The sequence below is a fragment of the Bos grunniens genome, chromosome 1 (assembly GCF_055505025.1).
Source record: "Bos grunniens cultivar Pamir isolate PY7600 chromosome 1, Bosgru_T2T1.0, whole genome shotgun sequence".
Lineage (NCBI taxonomy): Eukaryota > Metazoa > Chordata > Mammalia > Artiodactyla > Bovidae > Bos > Bos grunniens.
In genome coordinates, this window is record NC_141165.1 from 90,748,944 (window position 1) to 90,776,652 (window position 27,709).

Consider the following 27,709-nt stretch of genomic DNA (forward strand, 5'->3'; position numbering starts at 1 on the left):
ACTCGTGACATTACAAATCACGTGTCTCTAGTTCACTTAACTTGGCCTCTGGGCTGCTCACTCTACTTGGTAAACCCTCTCCCTTCCTCCCAGCAGTTATTTCAGCAGTACCCTCTGCTACTGCTTGTAGTTCCTCTTTCTCTTAGAGTTAACTTTTCTGAAAGACTAAATAAAAGACCTACAAGACCTTTTAGAACTAACACCCCAAAAAGATGTCCTTTTCATTATAGGGGACTGGAATGCAAAAGTAGGAAGTCAAGAAACAGCTGAAGTAACAGGCAAATTTGGCCTTGGAATACGGAATGAAGTAGAGCAAAGACTAATAGAGTTTTGCCATGAAAATGCACTGGTCATAACACCCTCTTCCAACAACACAAGAGAAGACTCTACACATGGACATCACCAGATGGTCAACACTGAAATCAGGTTGATTATATTCTTTGCAGCCAAAGATGGAGAAGCTCTATACAGTCAGCAAAAACAAGACCAGGAGCTGACTGTGGCTCAGACCATGAACTCCTTATTGCCAAATTCAGACTGAAATTGAAGAAAGTACGGAAAACCACTAGACCATTCAGGTATGACCTAAATCATATCCCTTATGATTATACAGTGGAAGTGAGAAATAGATTTAAGGGCCTAGATCTGATAGATAGAGTGCCTGATGAACTATGGAATGAGGTTCGTGACATTGAACAGGAAACAGGGATCAAGACCATTCCCATAGAGAAGAAATGCAAAAAAGAAAAATGGCTGTCTGGGGAGGCCTTACAAATAGCTGTGAAAAGAAGAGAAGTGAAAAGCAAAGGAGAAAAGGAAAGATATAAGCATCTGAATGCAGAGTTCTAAAGAATAGCAAGAAGAGATAAGAAAGCCTTCTTCAGTGACCAATGCAAAGAAATAGAGGAAAACAACAGAATGGGAAAGACTAGGGATCTCTTCAAGAAAATCAGAGATACCAAAGGAACATTTCATGCAAAGATGGGCTTGATAAAGGACAGAAATGGTATGGACCTAACAGAAGCAGAAGATATTAAGAAGAGACGGCAAGAATACACAGAACTGTACAAAAATATCTTCACGACCCAGATAATCACAATGGTGTGATCACTGACCTAGAGCCAGACATACTGGAATGTGAAGTCAAGTGGGCCTTAGAAAGCATCACTACGAACAAAGCTTGTGGAGGTGATAGAATTCCAGTTGAGCTATTCCAAATCCTGAAAGATGATGCTGTGAAAGTGCTGCACTCAATATGCCAGCAAATTTGGAAAACTCAGCAGTGGCCACAGGACTGGAAAAGGTCAGTTTTCATTTCAATCCCAAAGAAAGGCAATGCCAAAGAATGCTCAGACTACCACACAACTGCACTCATCGCACACGCTAGTAAAGTAATGCTGAAAATTCTCCAAGCCAGGCTTCAGCAATATGTGAACCGTGAACTTCCTGATGTTCAAGCTGGTTTTAGAAAAGGCAGAGGAACCAGAGATCAAATTGCCAACATCTGCTGGGTCATCGAAAAAGCAAGAGAGTTCCAGAAAAACATCTATTTCTGCTTTATTGACAATGCCAAAGCCTTTGACCGTGTGGATCACAATAAACTGGAAAATTCTGAAAGAGATGGGAATACCAGACCACCTGATCTGCCTCTTGAGAAATTTGTATGCAGGTCAGGAAGCAACAGTTAGAACTGGACATGGAACAACAGACTGGTTCCAAATAGGAAAAGGAGTTCATCAAGGCTGTATATTGTCACCCTGTTTATTTAACTTATATGCAGAGTACATCATGAGAAACACTGGACTGGAAGAAACACAAGCTGGAATCAAGATTGCCGGGAGAAATATCAATAACCTCAGATATGCAGATGACACCACCCTTATGGCAGAAAGTGAAGAGGAACTAAAAAGCCTCTTGATGAAAGTGAAAGTGGAGAGTGAAAAAGTTGGCTTAAAGCTCAACATTCAGAAAACAAAGATCATGGCATCCGGTCCCACCACTTCATGGGAAATAGATGGGGAAACAGTGGAAACAGTGTCAGGCTTTATTTTTCTGGGCTCCAAAATCACTGCAGATGGTGACTGCAGCCATGAAATTAAAAGACGCTTACTCCTTGGAAGGAAAGTTATGACCAACCTAGATAGCATATTCAAAAGCAGAGACATTACTTTGCCAACAAAGGTTCATCTAGTCAAGGCTATGGTTTTTCCTGTGGTCATGTATAGATGTGAGAGTTGGATTGTGAAGAAGGCTGAGTGCCGAAGAATTGATGCTTTTGGACTGTGGTGTTGGAGAAGACTCTTGCGACTCCCTTGGACTGCAAGGAGATCCAACCAATCCATTCTGAAGGAGATCAGCCCTGGGATTTCTTTGGAAGGAATGATGCTAAAGCTGAAACTCCAGTGCTTTGGCCACCTCATGGGAAGAGTTGACTCATTGGAAAAGACTCTGATGCTGGGAGGGATTGGGGGCAGGAGGAGAAGGGGACGACAGAGGATGAGATGGCTGGATGGCATCACTGACTCAATGGATGTGAGTCTGAGTGAACTCCGGGAGTTGATGATGGACAGGGAGGCCTGGCGTGCTGCGATTCATGGGGTCGCAAAGAGTTGGACATGACTGAGCGACTGATCTGATCTGATCTGAAGCAGTGATTGCTGTCTCCACCCCTGCCTCTGTCTCCACCTCACTGATGAAACTTCCCTGGCAAATGTTGTCATTGTCTCCCCCCATTGTTAAATGCAGAACACTTTTTAGACCTTATCTTATCTGACCACATTGTTGAACACTGCACTGTCGGCTGTCTCTCCTTCTTGAAACTCCATTCTTTCCCAAACTCTGACATCCTGGTCAATTTCCTCTCATCATCCCTTAAGTAGTGACTAGGGCACGGATGGTTCTCCAGGAGTTTTCATGACTGAGGTGATATTTCTGTGAAGACTAGCTTTGCTTTGATCTCATGCTCACTGTGGATCCCATATAGATATAAATACATACACAGTTATGTATATATATTATAGGTATATAATATATATAAAAATATATATAATATATATATATTATAAAAAAATATAAGTGTATATTTTATATTTTATAAAATATATAACTATATTTTATATTTTATAAAATTTTATATTTTATATATTATAAAATATTATATATTATATCTTTTATAAATATGTATTTTATATTATATTTATATTTTATATATAAAATAAATATTTTATATTTAAATAAATATTTATATAAAATATATATTATAATATAATATATTTTATATATTTTATAAATATATATTTTATAAATAAAATAAATATTTTATATTTAAATAAATATGTAATATAAATATATGTTTTATATATAAAATATGTGTAATTTATATTTATATAAATATTTATATTTATATAATTATATATTTATATTTATAATTATATAAATATATATATAATTTATATATTAATATAAATATATATTTTTTATAAATTATATGTATGTTTTATATACTTTTGTAAATATATATTTTATAAATATATATTTTATATTATATATATTATATATAATAAATATTTTATATTTAAATAAATATGTAATATAATATATATATTATATATATAAATATAATTTATATAAATATAAATATAAATTATATATTAATACAAATATATTATAAATTATATATATTATGAAATATATAACTATATAACTATACTATATATTATATGGAATATGATCTATTAAAATATATGAAGTATTGTATAAGATAAAATATAAAACATATCATTACATGTCAAAAAACTCAGCTCCTGGCAAGTCCAAGCCCTCAGATTATACCACCCACTGCCCCTCATAGCTGTTGTTATCCATCTTGTCTTAGGCATCTCCTTATTCACTGAAGTTCTGAGCTCCTAGCTTCCCCATCACTGCCTTTGTCTAGGTAATTTCAGCCCCTTGCACACAATGCCCAACCTCTCTCTTTCTTGTCCTCTTTTCCTCCAGTATCTTGTCCTCTCTACCCCAGCCATCTCCTCCCTGGACCAGAATTCAGATCTTATTGTTATCACCTCACCTCCTAAAAACTCTCAATAGCAAGCATCTTACCTTGTGGCCAGGAAGTTCCCCTGAAGAAGGCAATGGCACCCCACTCCAGTACTCTTGCCTGGAAAATCCCATGGACGGAGGAGCCTGGTAGGCTACAGTTCATGGGGTCACAAAGAGTTGGACACGACTGAGCGACTTCACTTCACTTCACCTTGTGGCCACCACCTTTTCATTTTATTCTTTCTCCTACCACCACTCCATAAATTCTCCCACCTCATTGGAATATGTTATGAATTGGAATATTTCTCATTGTATCTGCAGATAGTACCCTAGGTCAAACCTCCAGTACCTTTTGATTGGATAATTGCAATTGCCTCCTATCTTATCTCCCTACTTATACCCTTGTTCCCAAATCTAATTCCTTAAGCCCAACTGATCCTTAAAAATGCATCTCAGATAGTATAACACTCCTGTCCAAAAGTCTCTGATGACTTCTCATCATTCTGAAAATTATATCCAAATCCTTTCCCATCACGCTGAGAACTATACCCCAATCCTTCCCGTGACCTATGAAGTCTTATGTAACCTGGTACCTTGCAGACGTCTTCCCTTCACTTACTCTGCCCCAGCCATACACTGGCTTCCTTGTCAATCCTCCAAAAGGCCAGGCACACTCTATTCCAAGGCCTCACCACTTCAGTCTTTTTGCACAGCCAAAAAGACATTGCAGTCTTGAAATGGAGTTGCAGTCAAGGATTTGCTCCCTTCACCGGCCAGTCACGCTCTTTTACATATTTGTATCTGTAGCCCAGGCACCTTTGTTTTGCAGTTTATTTGGGGCCTTGGGCAGAGGTCTTCAGAAGATGCCTCTGCTGAGGCTGCCTTATGTTTGGAGACATTTTCACCTTGCAGGCTTACTTTTCCCCAGCAGACTCCGTATTTCCATTCTGAGCCCTTCCCCCTCATCCTTCCTTTCCACCTCTCCCCAGGGTCCATAAAACTGCTGGAGCCTTTTGATCTGAGTGCCCTCAACAGCCTGAAGACCCCCATGTCTGTACTGATCTACTTGATTCTTGACTGGTCTGCTGCACAGAGAGAGAAAGAAATGAAAATGTGGAAAAACAGGTTAAGAGTTCAGAGGAGTTAGTCTGAGAAGTACTGCTGCTGCTGCTGCTGCTGCTAAGTCGCTTCAGTCGTGTCCGACTCTGTGCGACCCCATAGATGGCAGCCCACCAGGCTCCTCCATCCCTGGGATTCTCCAGGCAAGAACACTGAAGTGGGTTGCCATTTCCCTCTCCAATGCATGAAAGTGAAAAGTGAAAGTGAAGTCACTCAGTCGTGTCCGACTCTTAGCGACGCCATGGACTGCAGCCCACCAGGCTCCTCCGTCCATGGGATTTTCCAGGCAAGAGTACTGGAGTGGGGTTTCATCGCCTTCTCCGAGAGAAGTACTAGTAGTTCCTAAAAGAACAGAATGGGAGGAATGGTAGAGAAACAATATTTAAAGAGATAAAGATTGTGATTATTCAAAACTGAGAAAGACACAAGTCCTTAGATCAGAAATGCATACTCAGTACCATGACAATAAATGAAGATAAATGACAATAAATCTGCACCTAGATATACTATGGTAAAGCTGCTAAACAAAAAATATCAAATACTTTTTCAAATTTACAAAGAAAAAGAGAATCATTCTTAAAAAAAAAAATGAAGAAAGAACACCTATAAAACAATGACAATTAGAATGAAAACTCCTCAGCAACCATAAATCAAATAAGACAAAGGGGGCAGTTACTTCTGAATGAATAAAACACACACATACAAATAAAGCAAATTACAGCATTTTGACTCACTGGACTAATACAGTTTCAAAAATTATAAAACTGAAAGGAACTTAGGAACTTGAGAAAGTGTGTATGAAACAATACTGAATAAAACATTCAGGGATTTGCATGTATATTGTGGTCACAACTATACGTAACTATTTTTACTCTCTTGCCTGTTAACATTATTGTAAGGACCAGAGAAGTGATTTTTAAATGGTACAGGGAGCTGAATACTTTTTAATAGAGACATCTACAGGGAGAAGGAATGAAAGAAAGTGAAAATGAAACCAAGAATGGGTAAATACTGTTAGAGGATGTTGAAAGAGTTTTTTGTAATTTTGAGATCCTGGAATTTGGCCCTATGGCTGGCAATGGCTATAAAGGAAGGGCTACAAGTGTTTTGTTTCTGTGAATCTCAGCATACCCAGGGGACTGAGTTGCATACTTTGGAGATGGTATTAAGATCTCTCACAAAGGAAAAACAAGCTACAATCTCTCAAACTCTTGCCTCTTCCTAAAGTAGTTTGTTTGCCATTGGAGCCTCTCTGTTCCCTACAAATATCACCCCTGCTCCCAATCAACCCTATACTTACCCTATTCAGTGACCATCTTCCACCAAATTAACTTGTCAGACAGCCCATTCTCTCTGGAATCTACTAAACATTAAAATGATCCACTACTTCAGAAGTAAGATTCTCCCTACTGGGAAGCATACATGTATTTCAAAGACCCCTGAAACAGTACCTTAATTTTAAAGGAGTGACTCCAAAAGGAAAACCATGAGGCTTCATGACACTTCTTTGGGAATTTGGGAATTAGGTCTGAACTATATCCACCTCTGTGATTATACTGACCACTATAACAGCAACAGGAAGTGGGAGTCAAAGTAACCATATAAATCTGCAACCACCCATATAGGAACCTGGACAAATCCGGGGGAAACAATAAACCTTTACACCAGATACAAAACGAAGGTTTGAGCCAATTTTATGTAAATCTTAAAAGTGAAGGAATAACCCCCAACTACTCCTGGTATATAAATTGTTCAACCAGAAGTATTGTTCAAGAGAAATGAGAAGCCCTAGGACCCAGAGAACCTCCAGACAATAAGAGAGCATCCTTCAGAAGTCAAACTAAGAAGAAACTTCCTCCTGATGTGTAAACTATTGATTTCCCAAATACCACTCTGACTCCAGATTTAAGTATTACTGGAGGTGCTGGGATTGCAGCAAACAGAGCTGGACAGTTAGAGGTACCTTTGCTAGTGGCAGCTCAACATTCCTTTAGCTTTATAAGCACAGATTATAATCTAAACACAAATTATAATCTAATAAATACAAATTAGAATCTAATTCTGCAAGAAGGCTGCCTTCTTGCCCTTTTAGGTTTCAAACTCTCATTCAATTTTTGCCTCATGGGCAGAGTCAGCAAACACACTGTCTGATTTCCATGACTAGGGGAAGACACAAAACATATTAGGGGGAAAAGGAGAAACAGAATTATTTCACTGCACTGTTTCATATCTGCTGTCAAATGAATTATTTAGCCCTGTGTTTTTGCTGGGTCAATTGCATCCCCTTTCTCCCTTTGGATGCCTGCCTATGAGCCTGTCACTGCTCACCAGCCCAGTAAGCAGAGATGTGCCCTGAGAAGGAAGATGAGATTCAGATGGATTCCTTTTCATTCTTTACATAAGAATGAAATCTGTTTTGTTGTTGTTGCTATTTTTAATCCTATGTGAAGTACTGGCAATGTTATCTTCTAATCAAGTGTCACTGTCTTCTATCCCACTTTAAATTTGTACTGCCAAAAATATAACCACTATTCTCTCATCACCATAAAGCTTAAATGACTTCCATTTGGGGGAGTTATTTTTAAAATTTCAGTATTGATAACTCTTTTCAGAAGTTAGGAAGTGTCCAAGCAGTTTCAAATGCAAAGCCAGGGCAAAAGTGACACCTGGACTCAATTTTGGTAAGGTTTCTCAGTTTTATTTTCACTTTCCATGCGCAGAGTCAGAAAGTTTAGGGGGAGAAGGGGTAAATGATATCTCAATTCAGACTTTTCTGAAAATTTGTTTTTAGGCCATTTTTTTTCTTCCCTCCCAAGTCATAAGACCTGGGGCTGGTCACTGTATGAGAAAGACCAGGGCCCAAGCTGTAGGGACAGCTAAGGTATTGACTGCAGGGAACTTGGAGGATGTATTTGATGGGAAAATTGTGAACTTGACTGAGGCACAAGCCACATGATCTATCAAACCTGTTTAGGTGCCCAAGGGACAAATCCTACTATTATGGACAGTTCCCTAGAAAGAGTTAGGAGAAGTAGCATAATGTCAAGGTGAAGTGAACAGATGCTGTATCTATACTGCTGAGTATGAATTCAAGCTCTGCCACTTATTAGCAATGTTGTCTTAAGCAAATTACTTAACCTCTCTGGGCTTTAGTTTGTACATTTGTAAAATAGGGAATCATAACAAGACCTAAAGCAGAGTTATGATGATGTTTAAATGAGTTAATATCTATAAAATGCCTAGAACAGTACCTGGCACAAAGTGTCTGTAAGCAATACATCTGTGTGCTTGTCAAATAAAACAATTAGAAGTGGGATGGGAAGAGGTTCTTGCTGGATAATGTTGTCCAAAGCTTTGCTTCAACCCCTTTCTCTCTGCCCCTGCTCACACATAACTTCTACCTTCCCAAGAGTTAAAATAGCAAATCATATTGGTCCTGGGAAGTGAAAGCTAGTATTATGACCTAAGTCAGTGATCAGTTAGCCCATCTGTAGATCAGGTAACATGTCTATAGCACAGACACAGCAAGCTCCAGGGTGCTAAGCAGAAAGCACTTCCCCAAAAGCCTGTCCCAGCCAGCATCGATCTGAGGGAGACTCTTTGTCAACCACAGCAGGATGAAGTCAGTGGCCAAGGGTCTTATGTGTGGCCACGGGAGGAGGTGAGCTCATGGCCAGTCTAGTTAGTTAGGGGCAGCCTGTGTTCTGCTGCAGTCAAACAGCAGGTGGGCTACCCCTCCCCCGTCTGCCCCACACCAGGACCGGGACACTTCCCTCTCAGTGCCCAGGGTGGGGAAGACAAGCCGCAGGAAGGGGCTGGGTCAGGAGAAACCAAGGGCATCCAGTCCCAAGATGGGTGGCAGGAACTTTGGCCAGCCCCAGTTTACAGAAGAAACTAAACTCAGACAAAGCAGCAAACAGGGAAGGTCTGAGTTTTCTGAGGCCTGACACTACTAAATTTATTTTGAGTGGAGAAGGGCTCTTTAAGAAAAAGAATACAGAACACAAAACAAAATGCCCATGGCCACTGCAACATTGCTCAGCACGGGGAGAATGTGGCAGAGAGACAAGTCAAGAAATCACAGTGGAAAGAGACAGTGGTCTTAACTTATTGTAGTTAAAATATCTTACTAATGAAAACTTTACTAAGACCTAAGACCCATGACCACACTGTTAGGGCTCCTCCTGAGGTCTTGGAGTGGTTTGGAAAGAGCTGTGCAGGTGAGAAGCCCTGAAGCTTAGCCCCTTAGCTTGATAGTAAATCAGCTGATATGATTAGCTGAAGGGCATTTAATCAGGTGGTTGCAGGGCTGGGTGCCTTGATCCTCCCAGTAATAAGTGCCAACTATGTTCTATGGGTGAGAGGTGGGGAGAAGGACAGGGGAAGGAGGTGGTGGGAGAGGAACAGTTGAGAAGAAGAAAACCAATGATGGCTGGTAGCTGGAGACTTTTAGAAGCCAGTTTGTCATTTCCCAAAGGTGTGAGAATGCCAGCAATGGGAACAGAGGAGCAAAAGAATTAAGCTTCAGGCATGTCAGAATAGGGACCTTCCCGTAGCTCCCTGGGCACTGCTGGACAGTCCAGTCTGCCCTCCTCTGTGCATCTAGAACCACAGGTGTAAGATGGCAGAAGGCGTGGGCTCCATCTCAGGTTGGACCCGCCATCAGCTGAGATACCTGTTCTCAGTTGTGATGCTTCCTTCTTCTTCATGAAAGTCTTTCTGGCTTGTGGTCTTGTGTACGCTGAATAGAAAGTGAGTAAACCCCATCAAGTCTCAGGCCCCAGCTTGCAGCTCAGGTTCACGGGGAGACAGTAGGAGGATTCTAGGACTTTATAAAGCCAAAAGTGTGCTTACCAGAGAGCAGGAGGGCCATCACGATTAGAGTGTTTCGCAGTCCCATGGTGCTACAGTTAAAACAGAGAAGATAAAACTCGATTAGAAAACGAAACCAAAAAAGTGACAAAGTGGAGTTTGAAATTCACTTCGGCCCATGGGTGGGGCAAAGATGATACAGTGTGATCATCAAAACCATTTTCTTTTTCTCCTAACCCTACAGACATACCCTATTTCCCAGCCCCCACCCCCACACAAGTAGGCCATGTGACTGGGTTTTGACCAGTGGAATTGTGAGCAGAAAAGATGGGCGTTACTTCCAGGTACCACAGTGCTAAAGCCTCTCTCTTCCCTCCATCCTCTGCCTTCTTTGATGCAGAGGATCCAGAGGAGCAGTCCAAGCGGCCAGAAGATGGTAAAGCCTCACTATGAAAGAAGCTGATTGGCTGAACAAATTAATAAAACAGCTCTTAACACCCCACAGTGATCTGTATTGGACTGTGATGTGAGCAAAAAATAAAATTTTGGTGTGTTAAGTTAATGAAATTTTGGGAGTTGTTTACTGCAGTAGCTGAGAAAGAAATGGCAACTCATTCCAGTATTCTTGCCTGGGAAATCCCATGGTGAAAGAGGAGCCTGGTAAGCAACAGTCCATGGGGTTGCAAAGAGTCAGACACAACTGAGCAACTAAAACTGCAATAGCAGCATTATTATCTTGACCAATAAATGGGTATGGTAGGACAAATAGAAAGTATTTATGGCTTCCCTGGTAGCTCAGTTGGTAAAGAATCTGCCTGCAATATGGGAGACCCTGGTTCAATTCCTGGGTCGGGAAGATCCTCTGGTGAAGGGATAGGCTACCCACTCCAGTGTTCTTGGGCTTCCCTGGTGGCTCAGCTGGTAAAGAATCGCCTGCAGTGCAGGAGACCTGGGTTTGATCCCTGGGTTAGGAAGATCCCCTGGAGAGGGAAAGTTTACCCATTCCAGTATTTTGGCCTGGAGAATTCCATGGACTGTATAAGTCCATGGGATCTCAAAGAGTCACATACAACTGAGCAACTTTCACTTTCATGTTTAGAAATCAATTTTTTTTTTGGCTTCCCTGTGGTTTTCAAACAGTAATGTGCATAAAAATTATCTGGAGGATATGTTAAAGCAGATTCCTGGGGCTTTTCCACAGAGATTCTGATTAGTAGATTGAGTGAAATCCATGACTCGCAAACTCACAGATGATAGTGTTGCAGTGGGCTCCTTAACCACTTTGATAATCCTGTACTAGAAAGTGAAAGGGAAGTCGCTCAGTCGTGTCCGACTCTTTGCGACCCCATGGTCTGTAGCCCACCATGCTTCTCTGTCCGTGGGATTTTCCAGTACTAGAGTGTTCACTTAATCTATGTGATGGAGCCAAGGAAAACGATAAGTATTGCTCTATAACCTCCATGCTCTCTCTTTTCTTTTCCTGCCCTCCATCTTTCTTTATTCACCCATTTACCCCAACTTAGACCAAAAGGCTGTAGAGTGGCTTATAGGGAAGCATAGAATAGGGAAGATGACCAACATTACAAACAGGGGAAAAGCAAACCAAATGCAGGAATACAAAATGGAGTCAAGTACAATGCCAAAGCTAAATGCTTACCATAGAAATCTGCCCACTTTGTATGGTGTGGGTCACAAGTTTGGCTTGTTAACTTTTTAACAGCTAAGGTGAGAAGGAAAATCTAACTGGTGAATCAATTTCCAGATCTGTCCATGAGATAAAGATAAACCAATGCTCAGATGAAAGTATACAACTATTCCTGATCCAACAGCAGATATTTCTTCCCTGTGGGTGATTTGTCTAGAAACCATCCTTGATGCCTGTGGGTTATGCTAGACACCCTTCCTTTCCTTTTCCATAAAACCCAATGTATGACTTTAGGCTGAAAGTATTTGTTATGTTTCTTTCCTTCTGGACTGTAACTTCTTTTTTTTTTAATGAAAAAATTTTAGTAGATCATACCTGCTCATAGTACTACATTTGAAATATAAGGGCAATAAACAGTGGAAAGCAACTCCCTGCCAGCCTTGTCCCCTAGCAGTTTGACTTCTCCCCATAGCAATAAGTGGAGTGACCACTATTACCTGTTAGCAGTTTCTTGCCTCTACTTGCAGTTATTTGAGACAAAGTGAAATGAAAACTGAGACCCATTTTTTTTTTCATTTAATTATAAAACACAAATGTTAGCACACTATAATGCACTTCTGCACACTAACCACTCCCTTGGAGATTTTTCTGTGTCCACACATACTGGGTATCCTCATTCTAACAGTTCCATATTATTCTGGTGTTTTCAATCAGATGTCAATAATTTACTTTACCAGCCCCTATCAATAGACATTTGGGTTTTTCCAATCTTCTGCTGCAATGAAGAGCCTTGATCATATGCCAAATCATATATGTGAGAGTAAGCTATCTTCCTAGGAGCAGAATGGCTTGACCAAAAAGTTAAAAAGCAAATTCAATTTTAATCTTCACACATATTGAAAAATTGTTCTCCCCTAAAACTAGATGCTTACGCTCCCACCAACAAAATCACAGCACGAATGTCCTTATTTTCATATAGATTTTGCCAACAAAGATTTCTAATTTGTAATCTTTACCAATCAGTTCAGTTCAGTTGCTCAGTCGTGTCTGACTCTTGGCAACCCCATGGACTGCAGGACACCAGGCTTCCCTGTCCATCACCAACTCCCAGAGCTTGCTCAAACTCATGTCCATTGGGCCAGTGATGCCATCCAGCCATCTCATTCTCTGTCGTCCCTTTCTCCTCCTGCCTTCAATCTTTCCCAGCATCAGGGTCTTTTCCAATGAGTCAGTTCTTTGCATCAGGTGACCTAAGTATTGGAGTTTCAGCTTCAGCATCAGTCCTTCCAATGAATATTCAGGACTGATTTCCTTTAGGATTGACTGGTTGGATCTCCTTGCAGTCCAAGGAACTCTCAAGAGTCTTCTCCAACACCACAGTTCAAAAGCATCAATTCTTTGGTGCTCAGCTTTCTTTATAGTCCAACTCTCACATCCATACATGACTACTGGAAAAACCATAGCTTTGACTAGATGGACCTTTGTCAGCAAAGTAATGTCTCTGCTTTTTAATATTGATCTTTACCAATGGGGAAGGTTAAAATGACATCTTATTGTAATTTTTAAAAAAATCCTTTTTTGTTGTCATGAAAATATAACTTAAAATTTCCCATCTTACTCATTTCTAAAGTGTATAGTAATATTAAACACATTTACATTTGTTGTGCAATCATCATTACCACCCATCTCTAGAACTCCTTTCATCTCCAAAATTTCATCTTGAAATTTTGTACCCATTAAACACTAACTCCACACACTCCTCCACTCCCTCTGTCCCTGAAAAGCATCATTCTACCTTCTATGTCCATGAATTTGACTACTTTAGGCACCTCATATAAGTAGGCTCATACAATGTTTGTCTTTTTGTGTCTGGCTTATTTCACTTAGCATAATGTATTCAAGATTCAAGCATTTTGTAGCACGTGTCAGAATTTCCTTCCGTTTTAAGGCTGAATAATATCCTATTGTATGTAAATGCAACATTTTGTTTATCCATTCAATTGTTGATGGACATCTGAGTTGCTTCCTCTTTTTGGCTGCCTTGAATTATGCTATGATCATGGGTGTACAAGTTTTTCTTCAAGACATGGCTATCATTTCTTTTGGGTATGTACTCTAAAGTGGAATTACTGGATCATATGATAATTCTATTTTTAATTTTTGAGGGAACTGATTTGTAGGAGCTCTTTTATATTTAAAAAATTAGTGCTAATTAGTGAACAATTTGGAGAAGGCAATGGCACCCCACTCCAGTACTCTTGCCTGGAAAATCCCATGGACGGAGGAGCCTGGTAGGCTGCAGTCCATGGGGTCGCTAGGAGTCGGACATGACTAAGCGACTTCACTTTCACTTTTCACTTTCCTGCATTGGAGAAGGAAATGGCAACCCACTCCAGTGTTCTTGCCTGGAGAATCCCAGGGACGGGGGAGCCTGGTGGGCTGCTGTCTATGGGGTCGCACAGAGTCGGACACGACTGAAGTGGCTTAGCAGCAGCAGCAGTAAACAATTAGAAAATTTGTGTTTTGTGACAGTAAGTTGCAAATATATTCAGTTGCCAAAACACATAGTAGGTGTCCAATCTGTGCACCTTACGCTCTCTCCCAATTGTTCTGCCTTCCTTCCAGTGATTTTAATAAGTTTCAGAACACAGACACTATCTGTTGGGCCAAAGCTGACACCAGTCAGTAGTAGAATCTGGAAAAATAATTCTCTTTTTTAAAAATTGAAGTACAGTTGATATATAATGTTGTGTTAATTTCTGGTGTACATCAAAATGATTTAAAAGACGCTTACTCCTTGGAAGGAAAGTTATGATCAACCTAGATAGCATATTCAAAAGCAGAGATATTACTTTGCCAACAAAGGTTTGTCTAGTCAAGGCTATGGTTTTTCCAGTGGTCATGTATGGATGTGAGAGTTGGACTGTGAAGAAAGCTGAGCGCCGAAGAATTGATGCTTTTGAACTGTGATGTTGGAGAAGACTCTTGAGAGTCCCTTGGACTGCAAGGAGATCCAACCAGTCCATTTTGAAGGAGATCAGCCCTGGGATTTCTTTGGAAGGACTGATGCTAAAGCTGAAATTCCAGTACTTTGGCCACCTCATGGGAAGGGTTGACTCATTGGAAAAGACTCTGATGCTGGGAGGGATTGGGGGCAGGAGGAGAAGGGGATGACAGAGGATGAGATGGCTGGATGGCATCACTGACTCGATGGACATGAGTCTCAGTGAACTCCGGGAGTTGGTGATGGACAGGGAGGCCCGGTGTGCTGCGATTCATGGGGTCGCAGAGTCGGACACGACTGAGTGACTGATCTGATCTGATCTGATATTCTTTTTCAGATTATTTTCCATTATAGTTTAGTACAAGATACTGAATATAGTTCCCTGTGATTTACAGTAGGACCTTCCTGTTGATTTCATACATAGTAGTTTTGTATCTGTTAATCCTAGACTCCTAATTTATCCCTTCGCCTCTTCTTCTTTTGGTAACCATAAATTTGTTTTCTATATGTCTGTTTCCATTTTATAAATAAGTTCATTTGTATCATAAAGATTCCATATGTAAGTAATAGCATATGATATTTGTCTTTTCCATGTCTGAGTTACTTCATTTAGTATGATAACCTCTAGATCTATCCATGCTGCTACAAATGGAATGATTTCATTCTTTTTTATGACTGAGTAATATTCCACTATATATATATATATATATATATATATATATATACACACACACACACACACACACACACTACATGTTCTTTATCTACTCATCTGTTGAACATTGCTTCCATGTCTTGGCTACTGTAAGTAGTGCTGCTATGAACACTGGGTACATGTATCTTTCTGAATTAGAGTTTTCTTTGAATATATGCCCAGGAGTGGGATTGGTGGATCATAAGGTAAAGGAGTTCTCTATTTGATTCTTGTGCACTTCATCATCCTAAATCACTACCAATATCCTATTTATCATAGATTCTGAGGACTGTGAACCCTGTAAGTCTGAACTCCTAGTTAGTATAAAAATCTCACACTGTTTGCAAACCAAGTATCAGTATGCTTGATGCAATCAAAGTTTTTTTTTTTTTTCTTCCCTGGGTGATGTGTCAGATAGGACACACCATCAAAATTATACTTTGGTATAAATTTAATGAATCACCTTTAATTCAAATAATCACATGAAATCTGTATGGTCGTGGGAAATCCTGGACAGATGGTCCCTGTAATTCATTCAGTGGGGAGGAGCACTGGGTCTGAGAAGGACATCAAAATTATTTTTTGCTTCTCTATTTGGAATCTCTGTCTTCTCCTGGGTGAAAAGCTGCCTCTCCTTAACTTCCTCTCATTGATACTGGTATCATTCTCTCAAACTTTGCAGAATAAGCCTAACAGAGAAAAGAGAATAAGTCTAAGCCTAACACACTTCTATCAAAGCCTTTTATGGATTTTGGGGGAGAGAGATCATGTTTGTCCTCAAAATCCTGCCCCAGCAGTGATATTCCTAATAAACTTCCCTAACATTAACTTAGAGACTGCACACCCATCCTGACCAACACTTTAGATACCTGGTTTACCAGAGGCCCTATTAAAATATAGGGCTAAAATACTTGAGTGTCATGATACTCTTTTATACAGTATAAATGTATAAAAATATATTCTTTTATACATATGAAAAATTTCTCTCATCTCTAGCCATGGAGTGTGTGTGAGGGGCCAGTTTTCTTCAATGTCATTGGCTATGAGGCAGAGCAGAAATGTCACTGCTCCCTGTGCAATGAACTCTTAACCACAACTACGAGTCACGACTTTCTCCAGAGGGCCTGAGAAGTAGAAACTCTAGCTTTTGGAGGGAGAGAGCAGAAAGGGGATTGGGAGAGGAAAGAACCTAAGAATTTACAGGGGAGATTCTCTGTGAGGATATTTCTGTCAGTTGTGAGCAGAATGGGTGAACTGGTCAAAAACCTAGAACAAGTTTCAACGTTCTATTTAGCTGGAGGTTCACCTTCAAAACTAAAGAAAAGCACCCATCAGACACTACTTTCTCTCACTTTACATACCTGGCCATCATAGAATGTGAGTGAGAGTTAACTCAATGCCCAAGTATATTATTCCTCACAATAAGGTGAGATTTTCTTTCCCCATGTTGCAAGTAAAGAAATGGAGTTTCTTCCCTGCATTCTTTTTCATTTTATTGAGATAACTGGTTTATAACATTTTTTCACATTTACAACATTATATTTCCACTTCATACAACATCATATTTCCATTTCCGTATACAGTACAGTTTGCTCGTCACCAGAAATTTAGTTTCCATCCATCACTCATTGTGTTATTTTTGACTCTTGTATAGTTCCTTTAAAAGTTCCAGTTGGTTTCAGATGTGCTGTTGTTATTGCTTAGTCACTCAGTCGTGTCCAACTCTTTTGTGACCCTGGACACAAAAGCCTGGACGGTAGCCTGCCAGGCTCCTCTATCTATGGGATTCTCCAGGCAAGAATACTGGAGTGGGTTGTCATTCCCTTCTCCATCTTCCTAAACTGGGGATTGAACCTGAATCTCTTGTATTGGCAGGCAGATTCTTTACCACTGAGCCACCAGGGAAGCCCCAGGTGTGCATTAGGAGCAAGGAAAAAAGATTTCAATTCTACCCACTCTCAGGGTAGCAAGGGAACAGCACATCCCTGGGGCCATGTGTGATGGCAGCTCCTGGAATCAGAGTGTGACACTCAGGGGATAGGCTGGCTAGATGTAGGATGGACCACAGTGTCCCTGTGTATCAGGGACATTTCTGTCCTGAGCTGCCATTCAGTCCACAAATATTATTTGAGCACCTATTACGTGCCAGGCAGAGAATGCTTCTCTCCACCCCAGCCCCAGACAGGTAATGAGTTTGCTGGCCTGGGCTGACCTCCAGACACATGTTACTGTGTTTCAGCTAAGCCTCACCCAGAAGAGTTCTGGGAACTACGTGCATTGGAACAGAACAAAGGGGATTAAGAAGAGTTCTTTTATGTTGCAAGTCTGCAGGAGGATGTGGGATCTAGCTCAGGCGAAAGGCAGTATGCAGATATGGCGAAGTGGTGTTGGCCAGTCACGGGGTGGGACAGGGGAGTACACATATGATGGCTCGGGAAGTGAGAGAAAGATTCCAAGGCAGAAGTTGGGGAGCAGCAAAAAAAGTTCCCTATTTCACTACTTTGTCTAGAATATTAGTGGTGATCAGGGCACCAGGAAAAATGCTGATAGGTTTCCTGGTGTCTAAGGAAGGTTGTTCATTGAGACAGTCTCATGCAAACATGTAGTGAATTTACTCAGTGTCAGGCTTTTTCTAGAGGTTGTGAGGGAGTATAAAGATGTGCAGGCCTTGATCCCTAACTCAGAGCTAAAAAGAAAAACAGAGTGTCCACAAATACCTACCATTCAAGCTCCAGGCCAGCATGCAAGGTGGACTCATTCATCTCCTCCCAGCACATATGAGAGTCCTTCTCCGAACAAAGCAAAAGATGCCATAATTTCCATGGAGGGAGGACTAGGTTGGCCTCAGCCCAGGTTCAGACCCCAATCCTTTGTTTTCTTCCAGCTTGTACTGTGGCTGGCCCAGCAAGCGTGCTGGATGGGCACTGCCAGCTGAGTGAGAAGACAGTGAAAGCCAGGAGCAGGACAAGCCGCCCAGGGCCTTGACTGGCGTCAGCGTGACACGCTGTGTCAGTCACTTCTCAGGGCACCAGAACCGGAAGCTCTACCCTTAGAACAGCTATGATTACCTTGGAGGTCCTTGGAGGAATAGGGTAGGCTTATTTCCTTTTTCACAAAGTTTCTGAACTGCAAAATAAGAAGGTTGCTGGGAATTGACTGTATCTGAATTTTAACTTCTGACAGGGTGTCTCGTGATATGCTTGAGAGCAGTAGAGAAATGTGGGGATACATATTCATACAGATACTTGGCTGTGCCCCTAGGTTGTTCATTCATTTAACAAATATTTTTGGAGCCAGGCCTTGTGCGAGGTGCTGGGAATAGAATGATGAGCAAAACCGGAAAGGACTCCTCTTGCTATAGTTGCTTATAGGTTAGTAGATGAGCAGGATGATGATCATACAAATAAATGTAAAATTACAATGATGACGAGTGCTACAGAGGAGAGCTTCATGGTGCTTGGAGGGCCCATAATAGGTCTAGTCTAAATTGAGATTTGAAGAATGATGTGATAAGTTAAAGATGGACACATATTCTTTGCTACTCCTCCCTCCTACCCCTTTGTGACCTCTAATTTCCTCTCCTTGAGTCTGGGCGGGCCTTAGAGATTTGTTTGACCAATAGAGTGCACTAGAAGGGATGTTTAGGACTTCTGAGGCTAGATCAAAAGAAGCCTTGCAGTGTCTGTCTGTCTTGGAATGTGGGGCTCAGAGCCACTATACAAGACGTCCCACTACTGAGACCACCATCATGGAAATGCCACGTGTAGGTGTTTGAGTCAACAGTCCCAGCTGAAACAGCCTTCCAGTCATTTCTGCCAAACCACCAAACATGGGAATAAAATCCTGAATCCTTTAAATCAGAGGTCAGCAAACTGCAGCCTGAAGACCAAATCAGACCACCACCTATTTTTACAAATAAAGTTTTGTTGAAATGCAGCTATAACCACTATAATTATTGTCCTTGACTGTTTTTTGTACTGCAGTGATAGAGTTGAGAAGCTGTGACAGAGATCATATGGCTTGCAAAGCTGAAAATATTTTCTATCTGGCCTTTTATAGAAAAAAAAAAAATACTGACCCTTGCTCTAGATCAGCACCGTCCAATAGAAATATAATGCAATCCAAATATGTAATTTAAAAACGGCTGGTAGCCACATTAAAACATTTAAAAATAAATAGGTGAAATTAATTTCAATAAGATATTTTATCTAATCTAATATCTAAAATACTATTTCAATATGTGATCAATATAAAAATTATTAATGACTATTTTACATTATCTTTCCTGTACTAAATCTTCAGAATCACCTGGGTATTTTATATTTACAACACATCTCATTTAAGATGAGCTACATTTCAAATAATCAGTAGGTATGTGGCTAGGGACTACTGAATTAGATAGTATACATTTAGACTAGCCCATTCATCAGCTAAGTGACCAAGTTGATGCCATGAGGACCAGAAAAATCACTCAGAAGGCTGCCAAAACTTCTGACTCATGTGTTATGAGAAAGAGTAAAATATTCATTGTTCTAAGCTGCTAAGTTTGGGGGCAGTTTCTGATGCATCAATAGGTAAGCAGAACAGATTGAATAGGTGCTAAGTAAGTGAAGGTTGGTGGAGTGACTTAGGAAATGCTAGGCAATGGGACCAGCACGTGCAAAGGCACTGAGGGCACATGAGAGAAGGTTGATGTGGATAGAGGGGTGGAGGGCAAGATTGAAGAGGTCAGCAAGGGCCAGACGATGCTTATCTTATCGGTCAGTTAAAGATTTTGTTCTTTATTCTGAGAGCAACATGAACAGCAGAGGAGTGACATAATCAGGTTTGCATTTTGAAGATGATTGGCTACTTTGTAGCAGATGGATAGTACAGAAGCCAGGGTAGAGGCCACCAGACCAATCAGTTGGCTATTGTAGTCATCTAAGTGAAAGAAGATGGCTTTTTGTTGTAGGTTGTGGTGGCAAAAGTAGATAGAAATGGATAGGTCCAAGCAGAATTTAGGATTATAACCAACAGGATATGGTGATGGATTAAATATGGGGGATGAGAACAAGATATTGATTGATTCATTCACTCAACAACGATTAGGAATCATTCTTGTTTAATAGGCTGATACTAGGTGGGTACTGTGGGGCTCTCTGTGTTTTACTTTCTCATTTTTACATGTTTAGTAAAACTATGAATGAAAGCACAGAAGTCATACTTCTGCTTTCAAATGTGCAGATGTACATAAAAGTGTGCACAGGAATAAGCCAGATAGCTATTGGTCAGTTGGTCAGCTGAAAAGAGAGTCTGATACTAGCATGCCACATCTCAGGGTACACATAAAGATCTACACTTAAGTGAAGTAGAATAAGTAGAAAATAGAGAAGAGCTTATCTGTAGTAAATATAAAAGTCATACAAATGTTAGCGTGGCAGGGCTAACCAAAAGTTAATTTGCTCTTAGTGTAGAATGTGGTCACTGTGCTCTGTGCTAATCAGACCACATCATTTGTGGTATCACATTCAGTGAGGTCTGTTATACTTGAATGATCATGGCAAATTAGAGTTTATCAAGGGATTCACCAGGGAATAATGAAAGTATGTCAAATGAGGAACAATCGAAAGGCCTGGGGGTAACTAACTTGAAGCAGAGAAACCTGCAAGTGCCCAAAGCTGTCTGCAAATATTTAAGGGCCCTCCCACAGGAAGACACTTGCACTGTTGTTAAAGGGACAGTAGTTCCAATACTGAAAGATACAGGGAGCCAGATCTCAGCTTCAGGTGATGAAGAACTTTGAATAGAGTGCTACGACCAAGGCCTGGATTTTCTTGTGAGATAATGAGCTCCTCATCACCAGAACTGCTCAGGCAAAAGTAGAGTAATAATGAGGAGGAGACATTTTAAAAGAGATTCTTGAATTGAGTGGGTGGTTGAACTGCATAACTTTTCTTAAGTTTTCCTTGAAGCTGCTCATTACATTCCCAGAAAGGAGGAAAAATAAGGGAGAAAATCTGGACTCACCCACCTTTCCAGGGAGAAAATCTGGACACACCACTTTTCCCTACCCCCACCCAATTTCATTCCTCCAAGTTTTAGCACAGTATATAGTCGCAAAGAGTCAGACACAACTGAAGTGATTTAGCACAGCACACATAGTGTGGTGGTCTTCCCAGGCGGCACTTGCGGTAAAGAATCCACTTGCCAGCACAGGAGACACAAGAGACTCAGGTTCGATCCCTGTGCTGGGAAGATCCCCCGGGCATGGCAACCCACTCCAGTATTCTTACCTGGAGAATCTCATGGACAGAGAAGCCTGGCAGACTACAGTCCATAGGATTGCAGAGAGTCAGGCATGACTGAAGCGACTTAACACACACACACACACACACACACACATGCACACAGTATGGTACATTTAAAGGACCCCAGGTCTGTGGAGGACCCTCTCAGTTGACAAGTGGTCCAAGGTTTCAAAAGAGATAGAGAAGTAATCCTATGGTCCAGAAGGGTGGGGTAAAGACGGTGATATCTAACCTGGGACTTAAAAGTAGGTCAGTTTTGGTCTCAGAACTGTACCCTGGTGACAGGAACAGAGTGAGCTAGGAATGTTAGTGCTTGCTGGAGAAAGTCAAGTTCAGTTAGAACAGAGGAGGCTTCTATTCCGTGCTCCCAGCCCACTCAGTCTGATTCTCCCACTCCAGAGAGCTGTCAGCCTAGGCCATTGCATAAGAGGATCTTTCTCAGAGAATTTCCATCTTCCTTTCATATTAGCAATTATTTATTGTCCAGAACTTGATGTGATGGCCATCTGCCTTTGTCCTTGAAAGGCTCTGCAAGCTTCCAACAATTCTTCCCCAGACGGCCCTTCAGATAGATTCCTGCGGAAGTACTATCCTAGGCATTCAGTTAATGTGGCTCAGGAAACTACTGCCTCCAATGAACTACTTTGAAATGTTTGATTGCGTTTAACTGGATACATATTTCAGCCGTATTCTTGAGGTACACACACATGTATAAGAACAGGATAGCTGAACATGGCCTAGAAAGTCAGATAAGGAATTTATATTTGTTTTGATAGAAAATTGGGAGTTTGGGATTAATAGTGTGGGAGCAAAAAAATTATATAATGAAAGTTTAAAGAAAATAAGCTTGTCAGTGGCCTGAAGGAGGCAGTGAGGGCTGGTATGAGGGCAATTAAGAAAGCCAATATTCATCGCAGCACTGTTTATAATAGCCAGGACATGGAAGCAACCTAGATGTCCATCAGCAGATGAATGGATAAGAAAGCTGTGGTACATATACACAGTGGAGTATTACTCAGCCATTAAAAAGAATACATTTGAATCAGTTCTAATGAGATGGATGAAACTGGAGCCTATTATACAGAGTGAAGTAAGCCAGAAGGAAAAACATAAATACAGTATACTAACACATATATATGGAATTTAGAAAGATGGTAACAATAACCCTGTGTACGAGACAGCAAAAGAGACACTGATGTATAGAACAGTCTTATGGACTCTGTGGGAGAGGGAGAGGGTGGGAAGATTTGGGAGAGTGACATTGAAACATGTAGAATATCATGTAAGAAACGAGTTGCCAGTCCAGGTTCGAAGCGCGATACTGGATGCTTGGGGCTGGTGCACTGGGACGACCCAGAGGGATGGTGTGGGGAGGGAGGAGGGAGGAGGGTTCAGGATGGGGAACACATGTATGCCTGTGGCGGATTCATTTTGATATTTGGCAAAACTAATACAATTATGTAAAGTTTAAAAATAAAATAAAATTAAAAAAAAAAAAAAAAAAGAAAGCCAATATTAAAAGCTTATAGACTTGAGATGAAGATGCTGAACCAACTTAGGGGAAGCAGGCATGACAGGAAAGAGATGGGCCTGCGTGATGCCTTGATGGAAATGTGAACATTTCCTGGTGTCCGGTGGACACGGGAGATGACTAGTACTGATACACATCACCCATCCTCAGCTCTGCTTTCCTTGAGCTCATCTCCTTGCTGAGGCTGGATCATATGTCTGACTTGGTTTCCAGTCCCGGAGCAAATCCCCTTGGGTCCTCAATGATGGAGAATTTCCTTACCTAACACTGCTTTCATTCATTAATTGTCATCTTCCTCACCATTTGGGAGCAGTGTTTCCATACAGGTACAAGGGGAGTAGCATCAAAGAGGCATAGGTACAAAGAAGAAATGTCTAAGTAGGTTCATAAGGAGCAGGGGATGCTTTTCTTCATTTCCCAATATTGTACGTAACTAAAGCATTAAAACTAAGAGTCCATTCCCTTACTTGCCCAGAAGAAGGAGCATAAGATGGCAGTAGTGATTAACCTTTCCCATCCCCCAACAGCAAGTCTGTGTATAAGATAGATACCCAGTTTTTCTAGTCATATCTAGAATCGGACCTTTCTGAGTCAAGAAATATGTTTTTTTGATTTATCAATGGTTTTGGAAACCATTTTCCCCCTTTTGCCAAAAAGTTCTTATGGGTAAGCACCATGCAAAATTTTCACAAGTTCCTCTCTCTGAGTCTGTGCACATCCAGTCAAGGCCTCTGCCTGCCATGAATAAGACCCACAGAACTTACCAAAAGGCAGCCATGCCAATTCTGGCCCCCTAAGGAAGCCCCTTCCTGCTCTCTCAGAACCAGAATCATGGTCAAAAAGAGAAAACCAGTGTTTCAAGGGCACAATCTGAGGGACATCCCCTTCTCCCCATTCCACACGCTAGCCCTACCCTGGTGCTTGGAATTCCCAAATTACTCATTCCTTGGGTAAAGGCATTTTTGAAAGCCCCTATTAAAATGCAAATGCTAGCTGGAAAGGAAAAATGTCTTTTGTTTTTAGCTATTAAGAGTTAAGTTTAATTTCTCCAGGAAATGGAACTTGGAAAGAAATCATACTCATGAAAGGAAGGAGAAGAACAGGGAATGGGACCTCTCCCATCTTGACTGGGAGATGGAAAGTGCTGGATACAATTTTCTTTGTCTACGTATATTCAAAATGGCATCTCTCTCCCAAACTCAGCCTAAGTAAACTATGATGGGCAGCTCAGAAAGTCTTTGCATTGATTAGAGATGAGGACAAGGATCTAGTAAAGGCTTAGGTGCTCAGCCTAGGGCCCTATCCTTCCTTCTTGCCTGACCATGAAAGGTGAAGTATCCATACTTGCCTGGACTCTGAATGACTCCAGAAACTTCCCCACCTCCTCCATTTGTTTCAGACATACTTGTTCTTGTTCTATGTCCTTATAGCTTCCATCTTCTGGCCCAGAGACCCCTAAACTCAACTCCTACCTCTATCTGATTTTTGAAACATGGTATTTGAACCTTGAATTTCTCCTAAGGAATCTAGCTTAGCCTGTCTTTTCACCTTTCATGTTCTCTCCACTCCCCATTCTAGCCTCAATTCCATGAAATCCAATCCTCACCTCCATTATGAGGGGACATCTGTTATCTGGGAATATTGTAGTAACCAAAATATCAAGCTCAAAGACGTTGTTCTTGAACAGTGAGCACAATCACAAAACCATTTCTTCTTTTCAGAGCATTGTTGCTACACAGTCATTTTTAGTGTGACTATTTAATTAGGACTGTTTTCCTGTTAGGCTAGAAGCTTCAAGAGAACAGGGGCCATGTCTTTTATTCTCCTTGTTAGAAACCCAGAACCTGGGACATAGTAAGCATTCAAAAAATATATTTAGGACACATGAATGAGCAGAGATTTATAAAAGCTTTCATTATACACAGGATAGCTCATGTAAATAGTAATATCTGTAACAGCAAACAGAAAATATCACACTCTGAACTGGTGCACATAATTAAATAAACATTTTAATCCAGAGCCTGAGTCCCAGGACTGAGGTTGGGAGGAAGAGATCGACTCCTCAGTTCTTACAATTTGAGGAGTGGGAAGTTCCCTTGGTCAAAACTTATTTTCACCTGTCTCTCCAGAACCTTCACTAACTATTAGTGGAGGCACTATTTTAAGGCTATTTGCAAATGCAAATAAGTTCATGGTATACAGAACACGATAAACCGCTGCCTGGGCTCTTTTTGACCCAGGACTATTTATTTCCAAATAAGCTATTTGTCTCTGGTGCCAGGTGGGGCTGATACTGGGATGGGGCACTTGGATGGGAAGAAGAAATGGGCAAAGGTTTCTGGACAGGGGGAGGGAAAGACCAAACAAGAAAGCAGAGGCTGTTTCAGAGTGTGAAGGTTTGGTCCCCGTCCTCTGGACTTTCCACTGGCACAAGGGGCTCGGGCAGGGCCAGCATGCTTGGATAGCTTCTCCTGGAGCATAGCTGTTTGGAGCCCACAGCACTGCAAGGCCAGGAGTGGCTGCCAGTTGTTTGGTAAGTGGTGCCTTCTATTTCCTGCCTGTTATGTCTCTCAGCTCGTCAAAGCAGACAAAGGGATCCGACTAGAAGAGACACATTTTTGTCATGTCCCATCTCCAGTGTAGACAGTCCAGGAACCAAGCCTGATGGTCAAAGGATTTAATCACATACCCCTCACCCCTTCTTACCCACTCCCTTGCTGGCTGTCAGCCCCAACTTTGAACATCTGTCCCAGATGCAGCCTGACCCCACACCACACTCCCCCAGGCACACGAGCCTCTTGAGAACATACCTGTCACAGGTGCCCATCCACTGCAGCTCCAAGAGACCAGAGGCATAAGCCCAGGGGCATTCCCAAGGAACACAGAAGCAGGGATCAAGAATAAATGAAGAGGAGCCTTTGTGAGCTCCCCATACCTCCTAACACTCCTTGTAGAGAGAGAAATAATGTCAGGGCTGAGGCTAGATCTCAAATGCAGAAAGGGGAACTGACTAGAGAGAAATAACACCACAGACAGGGGCAGTGTTCTCTCTGGTTCCAGATAACTTCTGCTGGCAGGTGGGCATTTCCACTGATGAGAATGACTACAAACACACTCCTGAGAGCTAGTGACTGTAAAGCCCTGAGGAAACCCCCCGAAGACAACCCAGCCACAAACATGGCAAAGACACCTTCCCTGACAGATCATAGAGGTCCATAGGTAAAAAGAATCAGCTCAGTTCAGCAAATGTTTTACTGGGCAGCCACATGCCAGACGCTGTGTCTGGCTGAGCAGGGCTGCAGGAGACAGCCCCTCAACCAGAGAGAGCAGAGACACCTAGTGCTTCACCTGTCTCTTTGCCCCAAATCACTCACTGAGTTCCACTCCATAAATCCTGCTAGCAGTCAGTGAACACACATAGCCCCTATTTTCAGATTATCTTAATCTAATCCTAGTTGTGCTCGCCTAGAATGTCTCTATTACCTTGGTCCACTATTCCTGGAAGTGGATGGTACTCTTTGTTTTGGCCACACCAGGTGGCAGGTGGGATCTTAGTTCCCAAACCAGGGATGGAACCCATGCCCTCTGCTTTGGGAGCCCAGAGTCTTAAGCACTGGACCGCCAGGGAAGTCCTAGTGGATGGTACTATTGAGTTTGGGGAAGAGTCACAAGAAGAAGTATGAAAGGTGTGTGAATTCCACGTGCATCTTTCCAAACTCAGTGCTTAGGCAGAAACAGGCTTCACATATATAATCCTGCCCAGCACATGGCTTCTTTTTTCTGACCTTATCAGGCCTTACAACAACCTCTGCTCAATTTGGGGACAATTATGTGCCACTTCATCTGCAGCATGAGAGTCCAGAGGAGAGACAGCCTGCCTCTGAGCAGGGCTCCCCCTTCTCCTAGAGACTGGTGGTGCCCCATGAGGCTGCAGACATTGAAAGTGACAAAGTGAAAACTGCTTGATGTTGACTGGGTGCAAGAGGTCCAGGGGAAGTAGCACCGGTTTTGGAACTGGTGGTCAGTCCAAGGTCAAATCTTGGCTTGATCCACTGGACGCTGGGCAAGTTATAGAATATCTCCCAGTCTTCTCATCTATGAATTGTGACTAGTAATAGCCTCCTTGCTCTGTTGTTGTGAAAAGCAAACGAGGTCTTGCATGTAAATAACCTGGCACATAGCATGCTCTGCTGCTATTTAGTCTTCATCACTGCTTTTCCACCTTCCTTTTGGACTTTCCAATCCTCACTTTGACCTTTCCACAAAGATCTTCCTTCCGTCACTGGGTGGATGATCATTCTTCCCCCAAACAGGTTTGTAAACCCCTTCACCTTCCACTGTGGCCTCTCAAAACCTGTGTGGGTCCTGGGCCCTCACTCACGTTACTTCCCCTCAGCCACTTTATGTGCATACCTTGGAAACTTCATCCTTTATTCGAATAGGCCTCACCTGGGGTTTTCCTCTGGATTTTACAATCGTATGGTTTTTAATTTGAAAGGGTCTATTTGGTTTCCTTATTGTAACACATGAAATTACCCCACCTATCAGAGCACAGCAAATTATTCATATTCCATGT

At 41.5% G+C, this 27,709-nt stretch overlaps 1 protein-coding gene across 4 annotated transcripts in view; it reads right to left on the bottom strand.

Annotated features, from left to right (window-relative positions):
* Nucleotides 1-27,709, bottom strand: part of CD86 (CD86 molecule) — a 66,184-nt gene that overhangs the window by 19,412 nt on the left and 19,063 nt on the right. For all 4 annotated transcript variants that reach the window (XM_086403559.1, XM_086403543.1, XM_086403549.1 and 1 more), the window contains exon 2: nucleotides 10,012-10,061. In XM_086403559.1, the coding sequence (XP_086259685.1) occupies nucleotides 10,012-10,061 (50 nt within the window). The remainder of the gene's footprint in view (nucleotides 1-10,011; nucleotides 10,062-27,709) is intronic.